The sequence below is a fragment of the Aspergillus nidulans genome, chromosome V, assembly GCF_000011425.1.
Source record: "Aspergillus nidulans FGSC A4 chromosome V".
Classification (NCBI taxonomy): domain Eukaryota; kingdom Fungi; phylum Ascomycota; class Eurotiomycetes; order Eurotiales; family Aspergillaceae; genus Aspergillus; species Aspergillus nidulans.
The window spans coordinates 709,431-727,973 of record NC_066261.1 but is presented as its reverse complement, the minus strand read 5'-3'; the positions used below and the strand labels follow the sequence as shown (position 1 = coordinate 727,973).

The following is an 18,543-nucleotide window of genomic DNA, read 5'->3' as shown; positions in this document are numbered from 1 at the left end:
GTAGTCCCCGACCCGACGCCAGTTAAATAGGCCGACAACTACTTACCTGCCGGCGTATCCAAACCTCGCTTGTTTATTTTCGGCCGTACCGGACAGGATCATTTCGTCGGACTCTATGCGGTGCGTTATGTGGGCCGAAGCAGAATAGAGACAAATCTCAACACACACTGTCCCGATCGATCTCCTGGTGGGGCATGTCTTGTATATCTGCACCTACCATACATCAAATCAGAAAAAAAAAACTCCTGGATATCTACTGGAACGTCGGTTCTCCCTACCCTCATTGTTCCTGCCATGGCAGCTGTTCAGTTCCCCATCGAAGCTGATCCTCAATGGCCCTCGAACGGCACATCTCCTGTTCAGTCGCTGCCGGGGCCGTTTAATACAAGATTCTAGGAACTATTCCACCATGACCAACCACAACCGCCACGTATTCTTGCCCTGGCCTGGCTGGTCGCCGTCCTCCTTCCCTTGATCCCTTCTATCAGCAAAGCAGAGGGCTAGTATCATGAGCAATGCGCTCAATGTAAGCCGCCCAAGCACTCAGTCCGATTACGAGCACACCGTGCAGTCCTATAGGAGAAAAGCAAACGGAAGCTAAACCATTATCCAGCCTATACTCGCCCTCACGGCGCGGTACCGCGCCGTCGACCGCAAAAGATCCCTAACCGGCCCAGACTACGTCTGGCCCTTTGGGAACTTCCGCCACATGTTCGCCGAGTCTCGCGCACTTAGCCATAAATGGCGGAAGGAGTATGGCGATATCTACCGTATCTGGACAGGGTTCTATAGCGAAGTGTCTGTCTCCCTCCCTATACGTAGTTTCTTTCTAAGGAAATAGAGGAATGTCAATCAACAGTACATCAAGCGTTATCTCAACGCCCGCCGACATCGCAACCTTCTATTCTGACTCAGCCTCGCACAAGAAAACCCTCGCGCTCCGGTCAAACTAGGTCGTCAACAAGCTCTTGGGCGCATGCGTCGGTTTCACTAACGGGCACGCTGGAAGCGGAATCGCAAGGCCTTCGATCCGCTACTGGCGAATAACGTTGCCGTGAAGCATAACTCGCGTAGTCATCAAGAAGCTGCCGAGTTCGTCTCTTCAATCGCCACCACCCGCGTAGATGGTGGAAGTAATGAAGAAACGATGATCATCAAAGCAGCAGGCTCTTTCCTTCCGTTTACACTGAACGAAACGACGAGTATATTCTTTGGGCCGCTGACCGACGAGGAGAAGATAGAGCTCTGGGATGTCTGTCTTGCCTTCATGGGAATCGTCGACACGGCTTTGCTGAAGGGCCGTTTAGGTGGGGTCTGGGTTACTGGATGCTCTCGCGCGAGAAGTACCAGTCTGCAAAGGCGTATCTGGCCCGCTGGGAGGCGTTTCTCATGCGTACCTCACAGGCGCGAAAAGACCAGACCGACCTACCGATCACCAGGCTGTGGAGGGACGTTGAGGTGGGCAATCTGAGTAAAGATGAGGTATTATCCTAACCCCCTATCTTTTGCCAAATCCCTGCTATCGAATTTCTGTAGTGGCCATGAGCGTATAGAAGACGCATGACATAGTAGAATGGAACTAACCGGTGATGGTGCAGCTCCTGCAAACCCTGACAGAGTCTACCGTCTTCAATCTAGAGCCAACCTCGCACGCGCTAATCATGACAATATTCTTAATATCCGACAATCAGGCCTTCCAAGACAATCTAGTCGCCGAATTGGACGCCAACCGGAGTGCCATTACCCGGTATCTTGGGCGGAAGGACACCCTGCTGCACTATGCCCTCTTGGAGGCGGTGCGCCTACAGCCTGTTTTGCGTACGTCTTTATTCTTTACATCCCCAAGATTGAATTCATTAAGCTACTCTACTAACCGACATGGTTTACTAGCATTTACCCTCCCTGAAGCGGCATCCGTCGACAAAGGTCTGGGCGGGTACCTAATCCCCAAAGGCGTACGTCAACTATCCTTTTCTTAATATCCTATATCTTTCCCCTGTTGTTCCCTTGCTCTCAGAGAAACATACTCTATACAATTAAAGGTCGGCTGACGTGCTCGGCAGACTAGCGTAATAGCCGACTCCTACGGCATCAACGTCCGCAACCCCTTCTGGGGCCCCGACGCGACCTCCTACCGGCCCAGCAGATTCACCACATTGACACCAGCCGAGATACATCGGAATCTCAGCATGTTCTGGTTCGGCGCTCGAAAATGTCTTGGCCAGTTTTTTGCGGATAAGCAGGTCCGCGCAGTGGTATTTAACCTGTTCGACCGGTACAAAGTCACATGTAGTGATTACAGTGGTATTGCGCCTGGGATCAATGTAGATAAGACGGAGTATGTGGACCGGTTTGGGCTAGAGTTTCTGTTATAGGCAAGGGGGAGAAAGGAGGGAGAGTAGGTTGGTAATTTCACCTCTTGAGGTAGACGCAGGCATCGGGGGGTACGGGGATGGTGAAGGTCGTAGCCGGAGAGTTTGTAGGCTGGCGATTAGCTCGTGCTGCTGTACTCGGTGTTTCAGATATATAACTCAATATAAATTCAAACTCATGAGAGTGTTGTGTCCAGGTAAAAGCCCCGTGCGTCTTCCCTAGAGTTAGGATGAGGTGATGGATACCCCGAGAGCGGGCAAGCAGGGGTCCATTTAGCCTGGCTTTAGGGTACCCTAGTATATCCTTAAATAGACAAGAAAGCGAGCCAGGCGGATCGAGTAGGGCAGGAAAGGCGAATACGAGGCATTAAGATCATAGTATATTATATGCATTCTGCATGCAACCCTCACTCTAGCTAATGCAAGCGCCACTCAATCTGCTGCAACATCGTGTCCAACCTCATCCCAGCCATGCGCAGTTTCACAACGTACATTTTTTCCGTGTTACCATTCAGCGCCTCCTCTAGATCGGCACCGGCGTTCGTATTCAGATTCGTGCCTAGCATTCCCATACGCCGCCTTGTCTCAAGCACGGCCTGCTGCGCCCGTTCACGCACCAACCCCAGCAGCGCCTGTCGGACTAGGGACAGCGGCTCGGACTCCGATACTGTCTGCCCGCCAAGATGCAGTTGCAGGTCGGTAAACCCCGCCTCTGCGCCTGTTCTCTCGCAGAGGAGGCGCTGCAAGCGTCGGAAGACGTGGTCTACTGTGAGAATGACGAGCTCGGTCGTCTCATAGTCTGAGTGACATGATGGAAGCTGGCATTTTTGCACTTTTTGCAGGGTACTGAACGCGTTCAGCGTGAGGAGGAAGGCGTTGTTTCCGCTTGGGCCCGGGGGTGGTGTTGTTGGAGGAGACTGGATCTGGGTGCGGCCTCTGGTGTTTGGGGCGCGGAGACTGCAGAGAGACTCAAAAAGTGTCCGAAGGCAGTCGCAGAATGCCTGTCCAGTACTCATTGTCGGACTTCTCCGGGCCCCTGATGGGCTCTCTGCCACTGGGGCTGGTTTTGCTGGATTTGCTGACGCAGTAGAGCCCTGCTCCAGGGCTAGCTCCTCAATTCTGACTGGCATCGGCCAGTGGGACTGGAGATCCTCTGCCCGCGAGACAAAAGAAGCAATCAGCATCAAGCAGCGCCAAGACAGCTGGAAAGCTTGAAGAGTGAGGACATACCAAGCAATTTGGAATGAGCCATCGTCTCCGGACCTGATAGCTACAGAATGTTAGTCCCAGCGCCTTGGTCTGGACACACAGCTAGCAACTACACTCCGGCCAAGGCATTAACTTACATCGCACATCGTGCTCTGCAAGCAACTCTCCCCATCCAGCCCGTCCATCTCGTCCATCCAGCCCAGCGCTGGGTCTATCGGCAGTGACGCTGGCGTTGTCACGGCGGCATGTACAAGCGCCGTCCAGTCCATCCCGTCCACTGTGTCAGGCCCGGAATTTGATACACACGAATTACCACTGTAGTTACCGCTGTCTGTGAGCTTTCTTTGTACGGTTGAGGGCGGCGGCGGGGTTGATGCCGGCGAGGATGACCGCGTATCGGGCTCGGCCTCACCATTGCCCTCACCTTGCTCTGAGGCGGCTGCGCTCACTTGCCTCTGCCTCTCCCTCTCGCGCTCGATGGTCTTTTTGTTGCGGCTCCCCCGCGGTTTCCCCAGCTTTGCTACGAACGCGTACGCACAGTCGTTCCCTGTATCCTGACAGTGCGCGCAGGGTTTCGTCCCTGAACAACGCAATTTCATCCGATGACAGCCGTTGCAGGCTCTTCGGAGCCGCTTGCCCTCTGTGGTGTTAGAGGCCGGTAGAGTGGTGGAACCGTGGGACTCCATCTGGGTGATGATTAGCAAGATCAGGAATGCACCTGTCAGAAAAGAGGGGGCAAACCGTTCAGACAGCTCGTCACTCCAGCCCATCGGTATATAAGCAAGGCACCTCGTCGCCGCGGAGGAGATACTTGCCCAAAGGAGCAACATTGGCCGTACATGAAGGCGGGAGACGAAGGAAGCGCCCAGCACGGTTAGCATTCAAGACCTGGACAAGGCCGACAAGCTTCTCTTGGCAGAGAAGAGGGAATAATGTAACTGGCTCGATGGGCACGAGACCCAGTGGGGGCCAGAAGCTGAAGAAAGCGGGTGGTCTGAGGCATCCTCTGGGATTGGGGCCGGAGTCAGCAATGACGTCCTGTCAGGCCATGAGGAATATAGTTTGCACAGTATAGATTACTAGAAAGGGCCCGTCAGCACATGGCAAATCCGCCGGATAACCCGACACTGCACCTGCTGTGTGGTTCAAGTGGTGGTAGTGTTGGTAATCCGCAGGAATTGGAGAAACCAAACCAAAAATAAATAAAAATAAAAATAAAAAAATATCGAGGCTGAGACAATCCGCGTTACGCAAACTGAGCGGCGGACAGTTGACTACAACAGTTGTATCAATTCGTTAACTAGTGATTAATAGACGTTGGTATAGTCCTAACAGTGCCATTTCCTGCGCCGAGCCCTAAGCCGGCTAATTTGTCTCACGGGCGATGGGAAGACGACAAAATCAGGGACCAATCAATCGCCTTCGTCTCGTCTGGACACCCTGTTCGTATGGACTATTATCTAGAGAAGAGGGCCCGTTTAGTTTTCGAGCCCAAGAGGCCAAATTGATTACCCAGACTTTGGAGAATGGCGTGCGCATCCTCTAGCCTGTCCTGGAGCTCGCTCAAAACTGCCCCTCTAACTGGCATTCCTGTCTTCAAGGCACGAATCTGAGCCAAGATGCAGCTGGTATCGTTTCAGAGCCGGAAAGGCTTGATTCATCATTTCTCGTAGCTGACTGTTCAAACGCTCCAGCGTCTTGATGATAGGCGCCCGCTGCGCCCGAGCCATACTATCTAGCGAGTACGGCGGGCGCCCTGACGTGGCTGCACCGGCCTCGCCGCTCAGTTGAACGATAATCTCGATGGCCAAGGCACAGATAACGGCGGGGTGGAAGGCGCCCCGAAGGTACCCCCGGGCTGTCATCTGCATCTGCAGCAGCAGCAGGGAGGGCCCGGCGAGGCTGGGCTCGGCGCCGACGCTCGCAGGCGATTGGCTCTCGTGCGCATAGGTGACCAGGGCCATTGCGCATTGTAGGCACATCTGGCGAGCGAGGTAGAATTGCGCATCAGTGCGTGCTGGCAGTACAAATGGCTGGAGGAGGGCGAGCATCGCATGACGGAGTTGCATCTCGACCAACACCGTTAGAGCGGGGCGTTCCGCCTCCAGAACCTGCCTGAGTTCCCTGCAGAGACTGTCCAGATCGAATGCGAGCTGCAGGACTGCGGAGTACTGCATGGCTGCGGGTTCATGTAGGCATCGACGTACTCCGCTGCATATTTCCGGCGAGGGGAAGCTTCCTGGCAGTGCAGCGGCTGTACCTGGCCACGCGCCGCCGCCTCTCGCCGGGTTCTGATGCTTTGATTGATCGCTGCAGATCCCAGCATCGGTTTATTAAGCCTGCTAGACTCCTCCCGTCGCCGACTCCTTGACCTTCCAGAGTCCTCAGCTCCCTATCCTTCAGGGGGGTCCTGCTCCATTCAAACTGCTTGGACTCAGCATAGTCCTGCATAGCTTCTGAGTGCGGTTCCTGTTACTGACCAGATCCGTGTTGTATATCCAATGCCCGGGCGGAAACACTTAGTCTTCTCTCGCGTGTTGCAAAGGAGAAGAGGCTGAGGGGGAAGAAGACCCCCACTAGACTCGGCCTCTGAGGCAAGTCCCCCGTGTGAACCCGCAGGTGTCATCATGCCAGCATCCGCTTTGGCGGATGTACCAGATGAAGTATCTAGCCCCGGCTGTGAATCATAGTAATTCAGTCCCCTGCCACAGTTTCCAGCCCCTGCTTGGAGCGACGGAGGTCCAGCGCCATAAGTCTCCATGCCGCTGTTTTGATATCGGCAGGTCAAGCGCTGCCGCGAGATACGGCACGGCTTGCAAGGAAGCTGCCTGTCGCAGCGCATCCTTCGACGGCGACATTCCTCGCATGAGACACGAGGCCGCCGGCGTCTTGGATGGTGTCGGGCCGGCTGGGGGGGACTTTCCACTTCCACCTTTGTTCGCGTCATGGCCTCGGGCAGACACGAAGGCACTAGGGGCCGGCTTGAAACAGAAGCTCAGGGCAGAGCGAAGCTGGTGATGTCGGAGTCGTATGTGAGAGCCGCTTGTCGGCCTCAATGCCGACTGATATATCCATAACCATAACTACAGAGATCGTGGGCATGCCGAAGCAGGGGTCTAGGTCCGCGGAGCAAATTTCCAGAGTAGTTAATTGCTGTATTTCTTCTGCTAGTGCATGGGGTAAAGTATCATGAAGCAGACATACAAACGGCTGTTCGGTCTTTAAAAGCCTCCTCCCTTTTATTGTCTTTCTCAGTTTAGGTTCATGTTGCGAGTGCGCTGACCGTTGGCGAGGATGAAATCATTATATATACGTACTCTAGGCAGATCCCAGATCTAACCATAATAGACACTACCCGGTTCCTCAAATCTTGTGGACCTCCTGCACCATTATAGTCTGACCTCCAGGACAACCTGGCTCCATGGCGGTTGTCAATCGAGCGCCCACACCAGCTTAGAACACTGTCGTCCTTTCCTTCTCAGAGCCGGTGAATTTTCTCATATTGCTACAACGGCGCAATGGTGTGTCTCGCCAGAATAGATACAATCGGGTGCAGCTGGAGCATTTGGATTTGTTGGATTCAAGGAACTCCTTTTAGGAAGCATGCAGTCACCATCTATGAAAGAGACGCCTACCCTCTTCTCAGAAGCATGATAAACCTACATGTTTCCAAAGTTTCCACTTTTTTGACTATTTTCTTTTCTTGGAATGATGTAGAAGAATGCGGGAAACGGTTAACGAGGTTCTTATTTCGACTATGGCCACATCCTCATTAGAGTCAATAGAACTCAGCCAGATGCTGAAGCTATACCGTTGCGTTTCAAGATCCTAAAACGCTTCTAGTCGTGGCCGCGTTATCATCTTTTGTCGGGCCGTAGACATAGAATCAGGACGCAAGACGCTTGGCAAGGCCAGCGCCTGGCTATGCGTCTGCCCTAACCACAATAACTGGTCTGCATTTATCTCTTCAGTTGGGAGCTGGCTGGAGATGAAACTGGTGCATTGAGTATTGTACGTAACTGGTAAAAGTAAAGAATCGCCCTGTATCTGACATCTTCTATTATACCATTCTCTCCTTTCGTTGCAACCCTTTTCCGATCCTCAAGTAAAAGGCAGACCACCTTGCTCATCTAATCCTCAGTGCCCTCCCTCCTTTCCGACGCTTTCGTTCGCAAAGAAATTCCACCCAATCACCCTCCCGCGCAAGATGATCAAGAAGATTAGACTGACGAACCCGTTCGCTGCGGCGAATATGAACGCGTTGTCGTACGATCCACTACTTCTCGCCGCAATCGCGCCGGCAATGGGAGGACTAGTGAGAGACGCAATACCGGCAACGGCCAGCGCAGCGCCCATGCGGAACCCATACTCTGCGGGCGACGGGGACAGATTCATGACCAGGACAGGCGCTAAGCCGATGCACGCTCCAGAGCCAATACCAAACAAGGCTGCAAAGACAATGATAGCGGCGTTGGACTTCCCAGGCAGCCATAAAGCGAGCTCGATTATGCACGTGAAGAGCAGCATTGCCATCATCACGTTGAAGCGGCCGTATTTGTCGGCCAAGACATTGGGGACGGTGCGGCCCAAGAAGCTACGTATCTTGTAAGTAGGCTGATCGGTGATCGGGCTTGCTGAGCGTACCTTGCTGCGTTCATAATGGGAATGAGGTTCAGCGCCATGGACATGGACATCCCGCGGGAAATGGCCGAGACGGAGAGGTAGTTGAGCGGGATGATGATGGCCCCTGTCATTGGTCAGCCTTTACTTCTCATTCGAGACTTTTGCATTTTCGTAATCATCATAATAGACTTTTTGGCTGGGTGATGGGCTTAACATACAGTAGAGGAAGAAGTCGAAAATAAACAGAATGATGAAGTTGGGCTCCTTGAATGGCTTCAGGTACCGGTGAAAATCAAAGTCCCGGTTCTTGCGCGGCAGATTGGCCGAAATGAAGCACACGACAATGGACCAGAGACCAAGGATCATAAAGGCGCAGGCTCGCACTGTCCGTCCGAATCCAATCTTGGGCAGTAGATGGTTAACCATCAGAGGAAACACTACGCCGCCGATCGACGAGCCGGCGACGGTCAAGCCACCGGCCAGCGCTCGTGCTTTGCGAAAATAAGTCATTGGCTGTCAAAGCACTCCAAGATCAGCTTTATAGCCTAGCTAGCAAGGTATAGTGAGAACGCCCACGTACAGATGTCACGCAAGGATTGAAGATCAGCGAAGTGCCGATCCCGGCGACAATAGACTGGCTGAGCATGATCTGGTAGTATTTCGACGAGAGACTGGCCATCATAAGGCCAAAGACCTGCAGCAAGCCGCCGATAAAGATGGGCAGTCGCGGGCCGTAATTGTCGAACAAGTAGCCGGACATGGGAGAGAAGAAGAGCATGAGGAAGACTGCCGACATCAGTACAGTGCAATCTTCACGAAAATATCTCACAAAAATATACGGTCACGTACACTCGGTCGATGTGATCCAGGAGATCTCTGAGCTCGAGTAGCTCTTCAGCTCGTTCTCCTCGTACTCAGCCTGGAACAGCGCGATACAGTTGAGCCAGCCAAAGGAGATGAACAGCCCCAGAGAGCCGCCAAGAAGGGCAAGATACGCCTTGACCGTCCCCTCCTTGGCCTCAGGAGGTGGCTGCGACTTCTCCTCCTTGGGCAGCGTCTGCTCAAGCGAGTCATCGCTGGCGTGGACGTTGTCTTGTGGCTTTTCGGGCCGTGCCATTGTGCGAGAAATATAGATTGGCTAGTGACCTGACTGTAAGAATGACAGCCGGGAGACTCCAGCAGTTAGTTCCAGCGATTAATATATGGAGGTCGCCCAAGGCCTCAGGAGACCTTCTGCTCAAAGGTCGATTATAGGGCTAGATACCCCGGTCGGAGTTACCGTATCGGGACATGGTATCTCCGCGGACCCGCTAGCCGCCTCTGGTAGTCCTCTCCATGGAGGCCTGAGGCTTCTATCGCTCTTTCTCTCGGCCTCGATTCTCGATCCTCCACCTCGCCTCTTCTTCGTCCTCACATTCCACCATGGACCGCAAAGGCACCCGCGTCCCCGCGGACATGGTTCATCGCTGGTCCCGAACTCCGTTGTCCTGCCGACTATGTCGCTCCAAGAAACTGCGCTGCGACCGCGCCCAGCCGTGTTCCAACTGCGTCCAGCGTAAGGTCGAATGCGTCTACGCCGGTCGGGGCGAATCCCCCTCCACAGATAGACGCTCCAATACGCCGACGACTGCGACAGCGGCGGCAGCGGCTAGTAAGAGAGAGCAGTCGGTGCCGGAGCCCGGCTCTGCCTCGTAAGTGCTCCGAAGTCTCCCCGATTTGGCCTGATCTGGCCTGATCCGTCCGTTCTCTTCCCGGTGTTACCTTTTCTCACTGGCTGTGCTAGAAACCATGAAACTATTTTACTGGACAGGATCCAGCGCCTTGAAGATATTATTCTGCAGCAAGCCAATCAGATGCCGCGTCCGTCGAGTGTAGAAAGAGGCTCTTCTTCGGGCCCCCAGGGCGCTGCCCTGGCGAGCCCGGCCCATGGACAACAACCAGCTTGGAGTTCAGGTGAGCTTATTCGGTAAAGGGTTTCTGGTTCATACTGAACGGTGCGGTAACGGTTATCAGCTGTAGGGAGCAGTGTGTCGAGTCCAATGGATACGACGTCTAAGGCATCCAGTCTAATTGAAGAGATAGTACGTCTTTGTTCTCGTCTAGTTTGATAGATTAGCTGCTGAATGGTTATAAGAGTTCTGGCAATATGCAGCATGGGGTAATGCCCTTTGGGTCAAGTATGCCAAATGAGATTCAGCAGCTTGCGAGCCCCAGTCCCGCGCCACTGGATGCCGCCGCGCTGGCGAGATGTCTCCCACCGCTTGCGCAGGCAATGGAGATGTTCAACCACTTCGCCAGGTGCATGCATCCTACATTCGGGGCTCTTCATATTCCATCCACGAGGGCGCTGATGCAGCAGATCTACCAGAACTTGCTCGATGGGGATGAGCCCAATATCGCCGGCCTGGCGCTGGTGTATGCCATCTTTGCGGGCGCCGCTCTGGCCTGGACGACCGAGCTTCTCGAGGCGCTGCATGCGACGCAGGATGAAGCCAAAACGGCATTTTCCACGTACAGCCATCTGGCTCTGTGCATCCTGGACGACCGGCAGCAAACCGTTCCCTCGTCGACGGTGACGCTGCAGGCGATCACCACCCTCGGTTATGTCCTATCACACACCGACGGCTTCTCGCAGAAAGTTCATACGCTCCGCATCCGGCAGCTTCTCGTTGCACGAAGCATGCAGATTCATCGCCTCGATACGGCGAAGCGGCGGGAGGAACGACGACTCAACGGCTCGAACGTTATTGAAACCGAAGTCCAGCGCCGAATATGGTGGCATATGGTATCATCTGATTGGTGCGAGTTCTCCTTTAGTCTTGCCATTCATGACTGACACACTTAAGGCTCCTCTCTCTTTCCGGCGGTCCTAATGAAGGAGTTTATCTGCTTCAACCACGACACATGAATGTCAATTACCCGAGCAATATCGACGACGAAATCATCCCAGCTTCTGGAACACAGTACGGGTTTCCTCTCTCCATCCCAACCTCTATGTCCGCTTTTCTATGTCGCATCCGCCTGGCGGAGCTCTGCCGTGAAGTCGTCGATACTATGCCCTCCCTCCTCCTCGAGTCTCCCGATGTCTCTTCTCAAGAGGTAGATTACGATCTCGTCCTCGACCTGGATGCTCGTTTCCAGAACTTTCTTAATGCCCTTCCGATCTTTTTCAAACTCGATCACCGCAGCATTCAGCAGAGTCTTACCATCTGTCGTGAACGGCCGTACGTTGCCTGGCAGCGCACGTATCTGCATCTCGGTATCAACACCCGCATCTGCCGTCTCCATCGGCCGTTCCATCTAGAAGGCTTTACGAATCCAAAATACGCTTATTCGCGGATGATGTGTATCCGAGCTGCAGAGACAGTACTTAGTTTGCGTCGCTCAATGGAGGATATTGGTGGGCTGATAAATCTAAACCCCTCTCGTTTTTGGCTCATTGTGCAGCATGTATTCCTTGCGGCTATCACTCTCGCTACCGATGTTTCCTTGAAACCGGACGCTCCAGAGGCAGTTCCACGGCGTGAGGAGGTCCTTGCCGCTTGTCGGATGCTTGAGCGCTCACAACACGAGTCGGCGACGCTGAAGAAGGCAATACAGAAAAACACGCACACCTTGCTAATGATTTTGCAGAACCAGATGTCTCTGCCAAAATTGAGCTCGCCCGCGGCAAACAGTGCCGTGGGTGGTGGCTCCGTCTTCCAGTCCTCTGCTGGGCTCATGATCACGAACATGGGAACCAACCAGGTTTTCCCCCAAAGCTCTGGCGGTGCTCAATTATTGAACACGGTCCCTACTACAATGCACGAACCAATGCCATTAATGCCGAACTCATCTGCACCCATGACCGGGCAGTGGTCTGGCGGCGCTCAGGGCCAACAATCGGACGAAGATACCTGGGGGAAGCTGTGGTCTGACGTGTTCAATGCCGGCCTGGACTTGGATATGCCGCAGTGGAGTTCTATCTTAGATGATATGGAGTTTACGGAGCTCGGTAGCGGAGCTTGACGGGCCCTGGTCGTTCTGAGACTGCATTTCTCCTGTCGTCACCTACCAAAAATATATCTCACCACTCCTTGCATTGCTTCATGAGGCATTACGAAGTCCACGATTTACAATCACGATTGAATGAGATTAATACCCGGCCTTGCACTATTTAAATTTCAAGTGTGTAATTATCAATGTGTAATAATTAGTGACCCGCTCCCGAAAACGCGCATGTATCAAATACTACTTTGTTAAAATGGTACGAATATCACAACGTATGGCCCCTAGATACAGTGTGATGCAAAACCAGCTTCACCGATCCCAACTCTTCCCTTGATTCTGGGCTGAGTGCCAAGGCGCTAGTCAGAAAACTGAGTGCGGTTCAGTTGGGGACTTCGCCACCAATGACAGCAGCATTGAAGGCTTGACAAGCATCTCGATTAATAAGCTCTGGGGCACAATTTCTTGAGCCTTGAGGAAATATAGCATGTTCTAGAAAAGAAATAAACATAAATAAATTCACTGCCTCTCCCAGGCCCTCCTTTTGCAAAGAGACTAGAAAATAGAGAATTAGAAGAGAACTTGAATCAACCAATACTATTATACCCGAAATCCTATAAAGGAAATTCGACCTGACGCATGTCCCAGGGCAAGGGTATTTGCTTTGATTGCTGAACATGAAGGCCTGGCCTCAGGAGGAAGCCATAATACTTCCCTACCATTTACAGATATCCAGTCCGGGCCATTAATAAGTATATCAGAATGCATTTTTGGGGAACTGGAAAGATTATTACCACACCTGGATTGAATATTGAGCGATCCCAGGTTAGTGCTGATATATGAACCATCTTGGGAGAATTGGAGTTCAGTGACTGTTCCCTTGATAATCAAGGTCTGCTGCAGAGTGCCCGTCGCCGGGTCCCAGAGCCGCACTGTCTTGTCAAACGATCCGGACGCCAGTAGCCGGCCGTCGGGCGAGAAGGCCACTGACCGAACCGTATCTGAATGGCCTCGGAGCGTCTGCTGCAGGCTGCCCGTCGCCGGGTCCCAGAGCCGCACTGTCTTATCAAACGAGCCGGACGCCAGTAGCCGGCCGTCGGGCGAGAAGGCCACTGACCGAACCCAGTTTGAATGGCCTCGGAGCGTCTGCTGCAGGCTGCCCGTCGCCGGGTCCCAGAGCCGCACTGTCTTATCAAACGAGCCAGACGCCAGTAGCCGGCCGTCGGGCGAGAAGGCCACTGACAAAACCCAGCCTGAATGGCCTTCGAGCGTCTGCTGCAGGCTGCCCGTCGCCGGGTCCCAGAGCCGCACTGTCTCGTCATCCGAGCCGGACGCCAGTACTGCCCAAACCGAGTTTGAATGGCCTTCGAGCGTCTGTAATTCTGCACCCCACTTCTCATTAACTTTTGGCAACTGGCATATCCAACTTGGAAGGTCTTCACTGAAATTTGAACGAATTAATGCTGTTTGGGGTGCAAACACCAATCCTGCACAATAAATCTGAAGTGGTGCTTCATCAGCAACTTGGCAATTCTTCAGCACAAAGCGCTTTGCATCATGGAGAAAATCAGCTAATAAAGAATCATTATTGCCCTGCTTCTATTAGCATAAGTCAAAATTAGGTGTCTACTATATTACTTACTAGAATATCTGTATGGAGGAGATCAAGCATACCCACCACCTCTGATATAAGACCTAGCAAGCACATTGCTTCCACCCAGTGCAGAAAATGCTTCTGGAGGAATAGTCGCACATCCTCTATCTCAGAAGATGAAACCTGACTCTCTTTGAGATGGTGTATCCAGTAGCGACAAGAATATCGCAATTCTGGTGGTAGGTACTGGCGAATATCCTGAGGGTTGATGTCTGCCCTACGCGTTCCAGGGCTTTCTAGACTGCAGATATCTTTCTGTAGGTGACTCTGCATAGTTTTAAGACAGCACTTAGCAATGTCTTTATGCTTTTTTGGCGCATCCACAAGGAATTTGGTTCTGGACTGGACCAAAAATCCCGAAATGATGAATGTAGAATCCTGACAGGCTGATCTCGGCTGCTGGGAATGCTTAACACCGATCGGAATATATCTAATCGATTGCTGATCTGGTCTGCTCCTATCCCAAGAAACAGTGATAGCGTGTTTATAGACAGTGGATTAGCAAGGAGAATAATAACGCCGACTATGGCCTGGAACTCTTGCAGAAGCTGCTGCTGCTCAAACTCATCACTCTCTTGATCATCGAGTAATCGTGTCAGAATTGGCAGGTATGTCTTGTCCATTCTTGATGCATATTTGGCTTGGTCCTTTAGGAGCTCTGCGAGGCGCAATTTGGGTTCCATTTTTGAACTTTCAATATAACGGCATAAGGTGGCAGCAGAGATGAACAGTGGAGCGGACATCTCGACCAGTTTCTGGATAACTTCATCCCCGGGCCAGTCCTCGGAGATATTTTTATCGCGTTTGATCTTCACGAATCGGTCTTGTAGGAATAAATATATGTCATGTTCTGTTACTTCTTCGGGTATCTCATGAAGCGCTAAGTCCTGATATTCATGATCCCTGATCTCTGAAAACCCAAGGCTGATGGGGAGTTCAGGCCTGCTGGTCAAAAAGATCCGAAGGTGGACTGATTTTGCCTTCTGTAGAGAAGGAAGTAATCGAATTATAGCTCGGATGTCTTGATCATGTTCACATTCGTCTAGAGCATCAACCACTATCACAGCGGTCTGAGGTTGTCGGCCTAGTTGGTCAAGAATGACTAGTGGCTGAAGAAGTAGTTTCTCAAACTGCTCCCTGAGTGATTTTGACGCGATGTCAGGGTTATCACGAAGTACCATTTGCACACCAGGCCTTAACCCAGGAATCCTGAGTATTAGCTGCCGTATTAATGTTGGAAAAAACTTCTTCGCGTTCCCTCGGTCTCCTTCACCCCTCTTGAAGAAGAAGCTGGCACCTAGATGGTTGATGTTCTTAAGCGACTCTGCCACTGTCCGAGATATTGTAGATTTTCCTGTTCCGGCCATTCCTTTCAACCAGAAAATACTCTTCTGAGATGGAAGCAGAGCCCAATCCATTATCTGTTGGAGGAGCACAGTCCTAGTGCCTTGGAGACATTGGACTTCGTCTCGGTCGGAGAATGACTCAAACGCTGCTTCCATTACACCTTCTAACTTTTCGAAATCCATGTCCTGGGCCCTACCGACCATCAGAGAACTATGCAGTTCTTTTAGTAATTGTAAAGAGCAACAGGACTAAGTTCCAACCTACCTCTGATCTACTTGTAGAGACAAGAGGAATGAAGTTTTATATCTCTCGAGGTTCTGGATAACTTCCTCTACCTCGATGCGTTTCAAAGGCCACTTTAAGGCTCGCCATCCCACTTTTCTCATCAGCTTCTTTCTCTTCCCCGGGTCAAGTCTCGTTTCTAAGCCACGTAGGTCAGAGAGGCAATCCGTGATATTGCCGACTAGTCGTGACGAGGTGGGTAGGGTGTTTCCGTTGTTAGTTTGGACGAGGTTCTGCAAGTCTTGGAGTGTCCCCTGGAGCCCTACAATTGCCCGTTGTAGTGTCAGAACTTCGTCTCTTGCATGTTTCACCTGCTGAATATAGCCCCCACAAAGCTCCACGAGGCTTCCCGTTAGCTGAATGACCGCGAAAACGCTCGCCGCTGCAGATAAACCATCCATGTTGGAAACACTGCATAGATGCTGATTCCTCCGTAGAGAGATATAGCGACTTGTTTCGGATTAAGAATTAGAGGTCGAGCTTGTCTGGTGAGATGAAGCGGGGTAAAATAGGCGCCAAGAGCGAGGCTGCGAACCAGACTGCGTCTCATACGCGACAAGCCACAATAAGTCATCCTGCTTTTCCAGGCAAGGAGATAGAACTACAAATATAGATATATTGGCTCACATAAATTGGACTGTTGACTATATTTTCAAGGTGAATACCATGACCCAATAATATCGTGCCTGAAAACTCAAGATAAAATCTGTCAAGTGGATGCTGGTTGTTGGCTTGATATCGGCTCTGTAGTCGGCCCGAACCGACCCAGACTTGGCTTCTGCCCAGTGCCTCTGAATCACCTCACGAACCTTCTTCGGCTCACAGGATCACAAAGGCCGTCATGGCGCCCTGACTTGCCCCCTCCCAGCTTATAATGATCCGCGATACGATTACCAGTAACTCACTGACTACTTCTCAGATGGCCGAAGCGGCTGGCTGCAAACGTTCGATTATAACCATCAGTGCCAACCTCCGAATGTTTGGCGATGTCCGAGCGCCCTTAATTCCTGGCGGCCGTCCTCGAGTGGTTACTCCTCTCATTCTTGAAGCGCTATGCGATCACTTGCTAGAGAAACCAGATCTATATTTGGATGAGATGGCAGAGTTTCTATATGATGAATTTGATGTGTCCGTATCCGCCTACACTATCAGCCGGGCCCTTCGATCGCATGGTTGGAGCAAGAAAGTAGCTCCACGGATAGCACGAGAAAGGAATGCAGATTTAAGGGATAACTATTCGTATCAGCTGTCAGAGTTCTGCTCGTATCACCTAGTCTACATCAGTGAATCAGGCTGTGATAAGCGGGCTGGCTTTAGGAGGACAGGCTGGTCTCCCCCGTGGGGTGGCACCTGTCCAAGTTTCCCGTTTTCAGCGGGGTCAACGGTACCAGATTCTCCCCACGTATTGCCAGGATGGCATCTTGATGTCGCGAGTCTCCGAAGGATTGACTGATGCTAGTTTGTTCGAGGACTTTATTGAACAGCTTCTCCATCATTGGGTAGATGGCCAGAGCCAAAGTCCGTCCTGATTATGGACAATGCGTCTTTCCATCATACGGAGCAAATAACCGAGCTATGCTCAAGGGCCGGTGTCAAGCTGTTGTTCTTACCACCGTACTCCCCTGATTTAAACCTGATCGAAGAGTTCTTTGCAGAGCTCAAAGCGTTTGTGAGACGTAACTGGCAGAAACACACTGGTGAAGATTTTAAAGATTTTCTTGAATGGAGCCTAGATGTCGTGGGGGCTAGAGTAGAAAGTGCACAAGGTCATTTTCGACATGCGAACGTCGAGGTTGAACAGCAACAATGATAGATGTATTATATATTGCCAAGTATGGCGAGCTTTTGAGCGGTTTTGTATAAGATCACTCGAAGCTTTTCTATCCCAGCGTTGTTTATAATCTAGGATAATGGTAGGCCAACATGGAGTCAAGAGTTCAAGCTTAGAGATAGTTTGCTGTCAGATTCTGGTGAGAATGAGGAATTTATTTTTGCCTATACTGAACTGGATGCACTGCTGTGTAACAATTGTCGGGGCATACTGCCCTTCAGTACCGCAGGTTACAGGTCAAGTGATTCATCGGAAAACTCGGATGATGGCCCCACCAAATCTTGGCAACCCGACTAGTCAACTGAGCCTTTAAATACAGTAGTTAATTACCGAATTTCATTTTCAATTCGTCTCCTTTATTATTTCTTCGTACTCCCAACGTACAAACCACTTTCAAAGTACTTCCCAATCAGTTCTAGAGTGATTTTATAATGGATGACAACATAGATCCAGTTGATTGGGAAGAAGATATTAATGATATTCTATCAGATACGTTTGAAGAGGAGGTAAGAGAGGATGTATTGGAGGTAAAATATAACTGTATAGCTCTTAAGTACTGCATAACTAAATATATATCTTAGGACCAACCAACAACTTTGACAGACCTTACCGATGCAAAGTTATACCCTTTACAGATGCTCTATATTGAATATATAGATAACCTTCCTGAGTATCCAAAGACTTATATCAATGGTCATACGTATATCATTGCAGCAGATAAAATGTCACAATCAGAGGCGGAGTAACAAGTTCAAGACATAAGTACTTCAGAACTGTTCCGTAACCGCTTAAGAACTGTTTGTTAATTGCTTGAAGATTCAGTATTCTCGTTCAAGCCTCCATGGGCTAAGACATATCAATTCCAGTTTCTTGAACTGTAAGGTTAAGAAATGGAGTTGGAAATATTTGGGAGCTTTTGTCTGTAAATATATCAAGCCAAGTCTTCGACTTCTTTATTATACATACCTTGATGAAAAAGCATGGCAAGAAATCCAAACAATTCGGAAAGATATTGACCTTGTTGAAAATAATATTTGGAAGAGGAATGTATTCAGGTAAGTACTTTGGAACTACCTGGAAACTAAATGCCAATTACTTACAAGGAATTGCTTCTATTCAGTCTTTATTGCTTGAAGAAGAGATTCTTCAACAGTGGCAAAGCTTGTATCGAAAACCTTTCAAGCTGTGTGCCTGTATTTCAAAAATCTTTCTACCTGGTAAGTCCTTGGAAACTGCTT

General features: G+C 51.0%; 7 protein-coding genes across 7 annotated transcripts, besides 2 other annotated features; 3 read left to right on the top strand and 4 right to left on the bottom strand.

Moving 5' to 3' along the window:
• Positions 1 to 17,142: part of a sequence feature (contig 1.154 2658..34335(1)) that runs on past the window's edge.
• On the top strand, positions 509 to 2,375 carry ANIA_08510 (uncharacterized protein; the record flags this gene model as incomplete). The annotated part of the gene is made up of 6 exons (XM_676687.1): positions 509 to 526; positions 614 to 798; positions 1,308 to 1,482; positions 1,599 to 1,818; positions 1,891 to 1,955; positions 2,064 to 2,375. The coding sequence occupies 6 exons, from the start codon at positions 509 to 511 to the stop codon at positions 2,373 to 2,375; spliced, it is 975 nt and encodes a 324-aa protein (XP_681779.1).
• On the bottom strand, positions 2,789 to 4,351 carry ANIA_08509 (Zn(II)2Cys6 transcription factor domain-containing protein; the record flags this gene model as incomplete). Its single annotated transcript, XM_676686.1, has 3 exons — positions 2,789 to 3,582; positions 3,636 to 3,642; positions 3,719 to 4,351. The coding sequence occupies 3 exons, from the start codon at positions 4,349 to 4,351 to the stop codon at positions 2,789 to 2,791; spliced, it is 1,434 nt and encodes a 477-aa protein (XP_681778.1).
• Positions 5,159 to 6,342, bottom strand: ANIA_08508 (uncharacterized protein; the record flags this gene model as incomplete). Its single annotated transcript, XM_676685.1, has 3 exons — positions 5,159 to 5,760; positions 5,842 to 5,891; positions 6,062 to 6,342. The coding sequence occupies 3 exons, from the start codon at positions 6,340 to 6,342 to the stop codon at positions 5,159 to 5,161; spliced, it is 933 nt and encodes a 310-aa protein (XP_681777.1).
• On the bottom strand, positions 7,719 to 9,321 carry ANIA_08507 (uncharacterized protein; the record flags this gene model as incomplete). Its single annotated transcript, XM_676684.1, has 5 exons — positions 7,719 to 8,175; positions 8,226 to 8,328; positions 8,423 to 8,717; positions 8,785 to 8,990; positions 9,054 to 9,321. The coding sequence occupies 5 exons, from the start codon at positions 9,319 to 9,321 to the stop codon at positions 7,719 to 7,721; spliced, it is 1,329 nt and encodes a 442-aa protein (XP_681776.1).
• ANIA_08506 (Zn(II)2Cys6 transcription factor) lies at positions 9,627 to 12,212 on the top strand (the record flags this gene model as incomplete). Its single annotated transcript, XM_676683.1, has 5 exons — positions 9,627 to 9,895; positions 10,015 to 10,157; positions 10,218 to 10,285; positions 10,339 to 11,003; positions 11,051 to 12,212. 5 exons carry the CDS (start codon positions 9,627 to 9,629, stop codon positions 12,210 to 12,212), a joined length of 2,307 nt encoding a protein of 768 aa, XP_681775.1.
• ANIA_08505 (WD40 repeat domain-containing protein) lies at positions 12,792 to 15,875 on the bottom strand (the record flags this gene model as incomplete). The annotated part of the gene is made up of 4 exons (XM_050612162.1): positions 12,792 to 13,784; positions 13,822 to 14,241; positions 14,370 to 15,402; positions 15,457 to 15,875. 4 exons carry the CDS (start codon positions 15,873 to 15,875, stop codon positions 12,792 to 12,794), a joined length of 2,865 nt encoding a protein of 954 aa, XP_050468110.1.
• Positions 17,143 to 18,543: part of a sequence feature (contig 1.196 1..7287(-1)) that runs on past the window's edge.
• Positions 17,737 to 18,051, top strand: ANIA_11670 (uncharacterized protein; the record flags this gene model as incomplete). The annotated part of the gene is made up of 2 exons (XM_050612161.1): positions 17,737 to 17,811; positions 17,887 to 18,051. 2 exons carry the CDS (start codon positions 17,737 to 17,739, stop codon positions 18,049 to 18,051), a joined length of 240 nt encoding a protein of 79 aa, XP_050468109.1.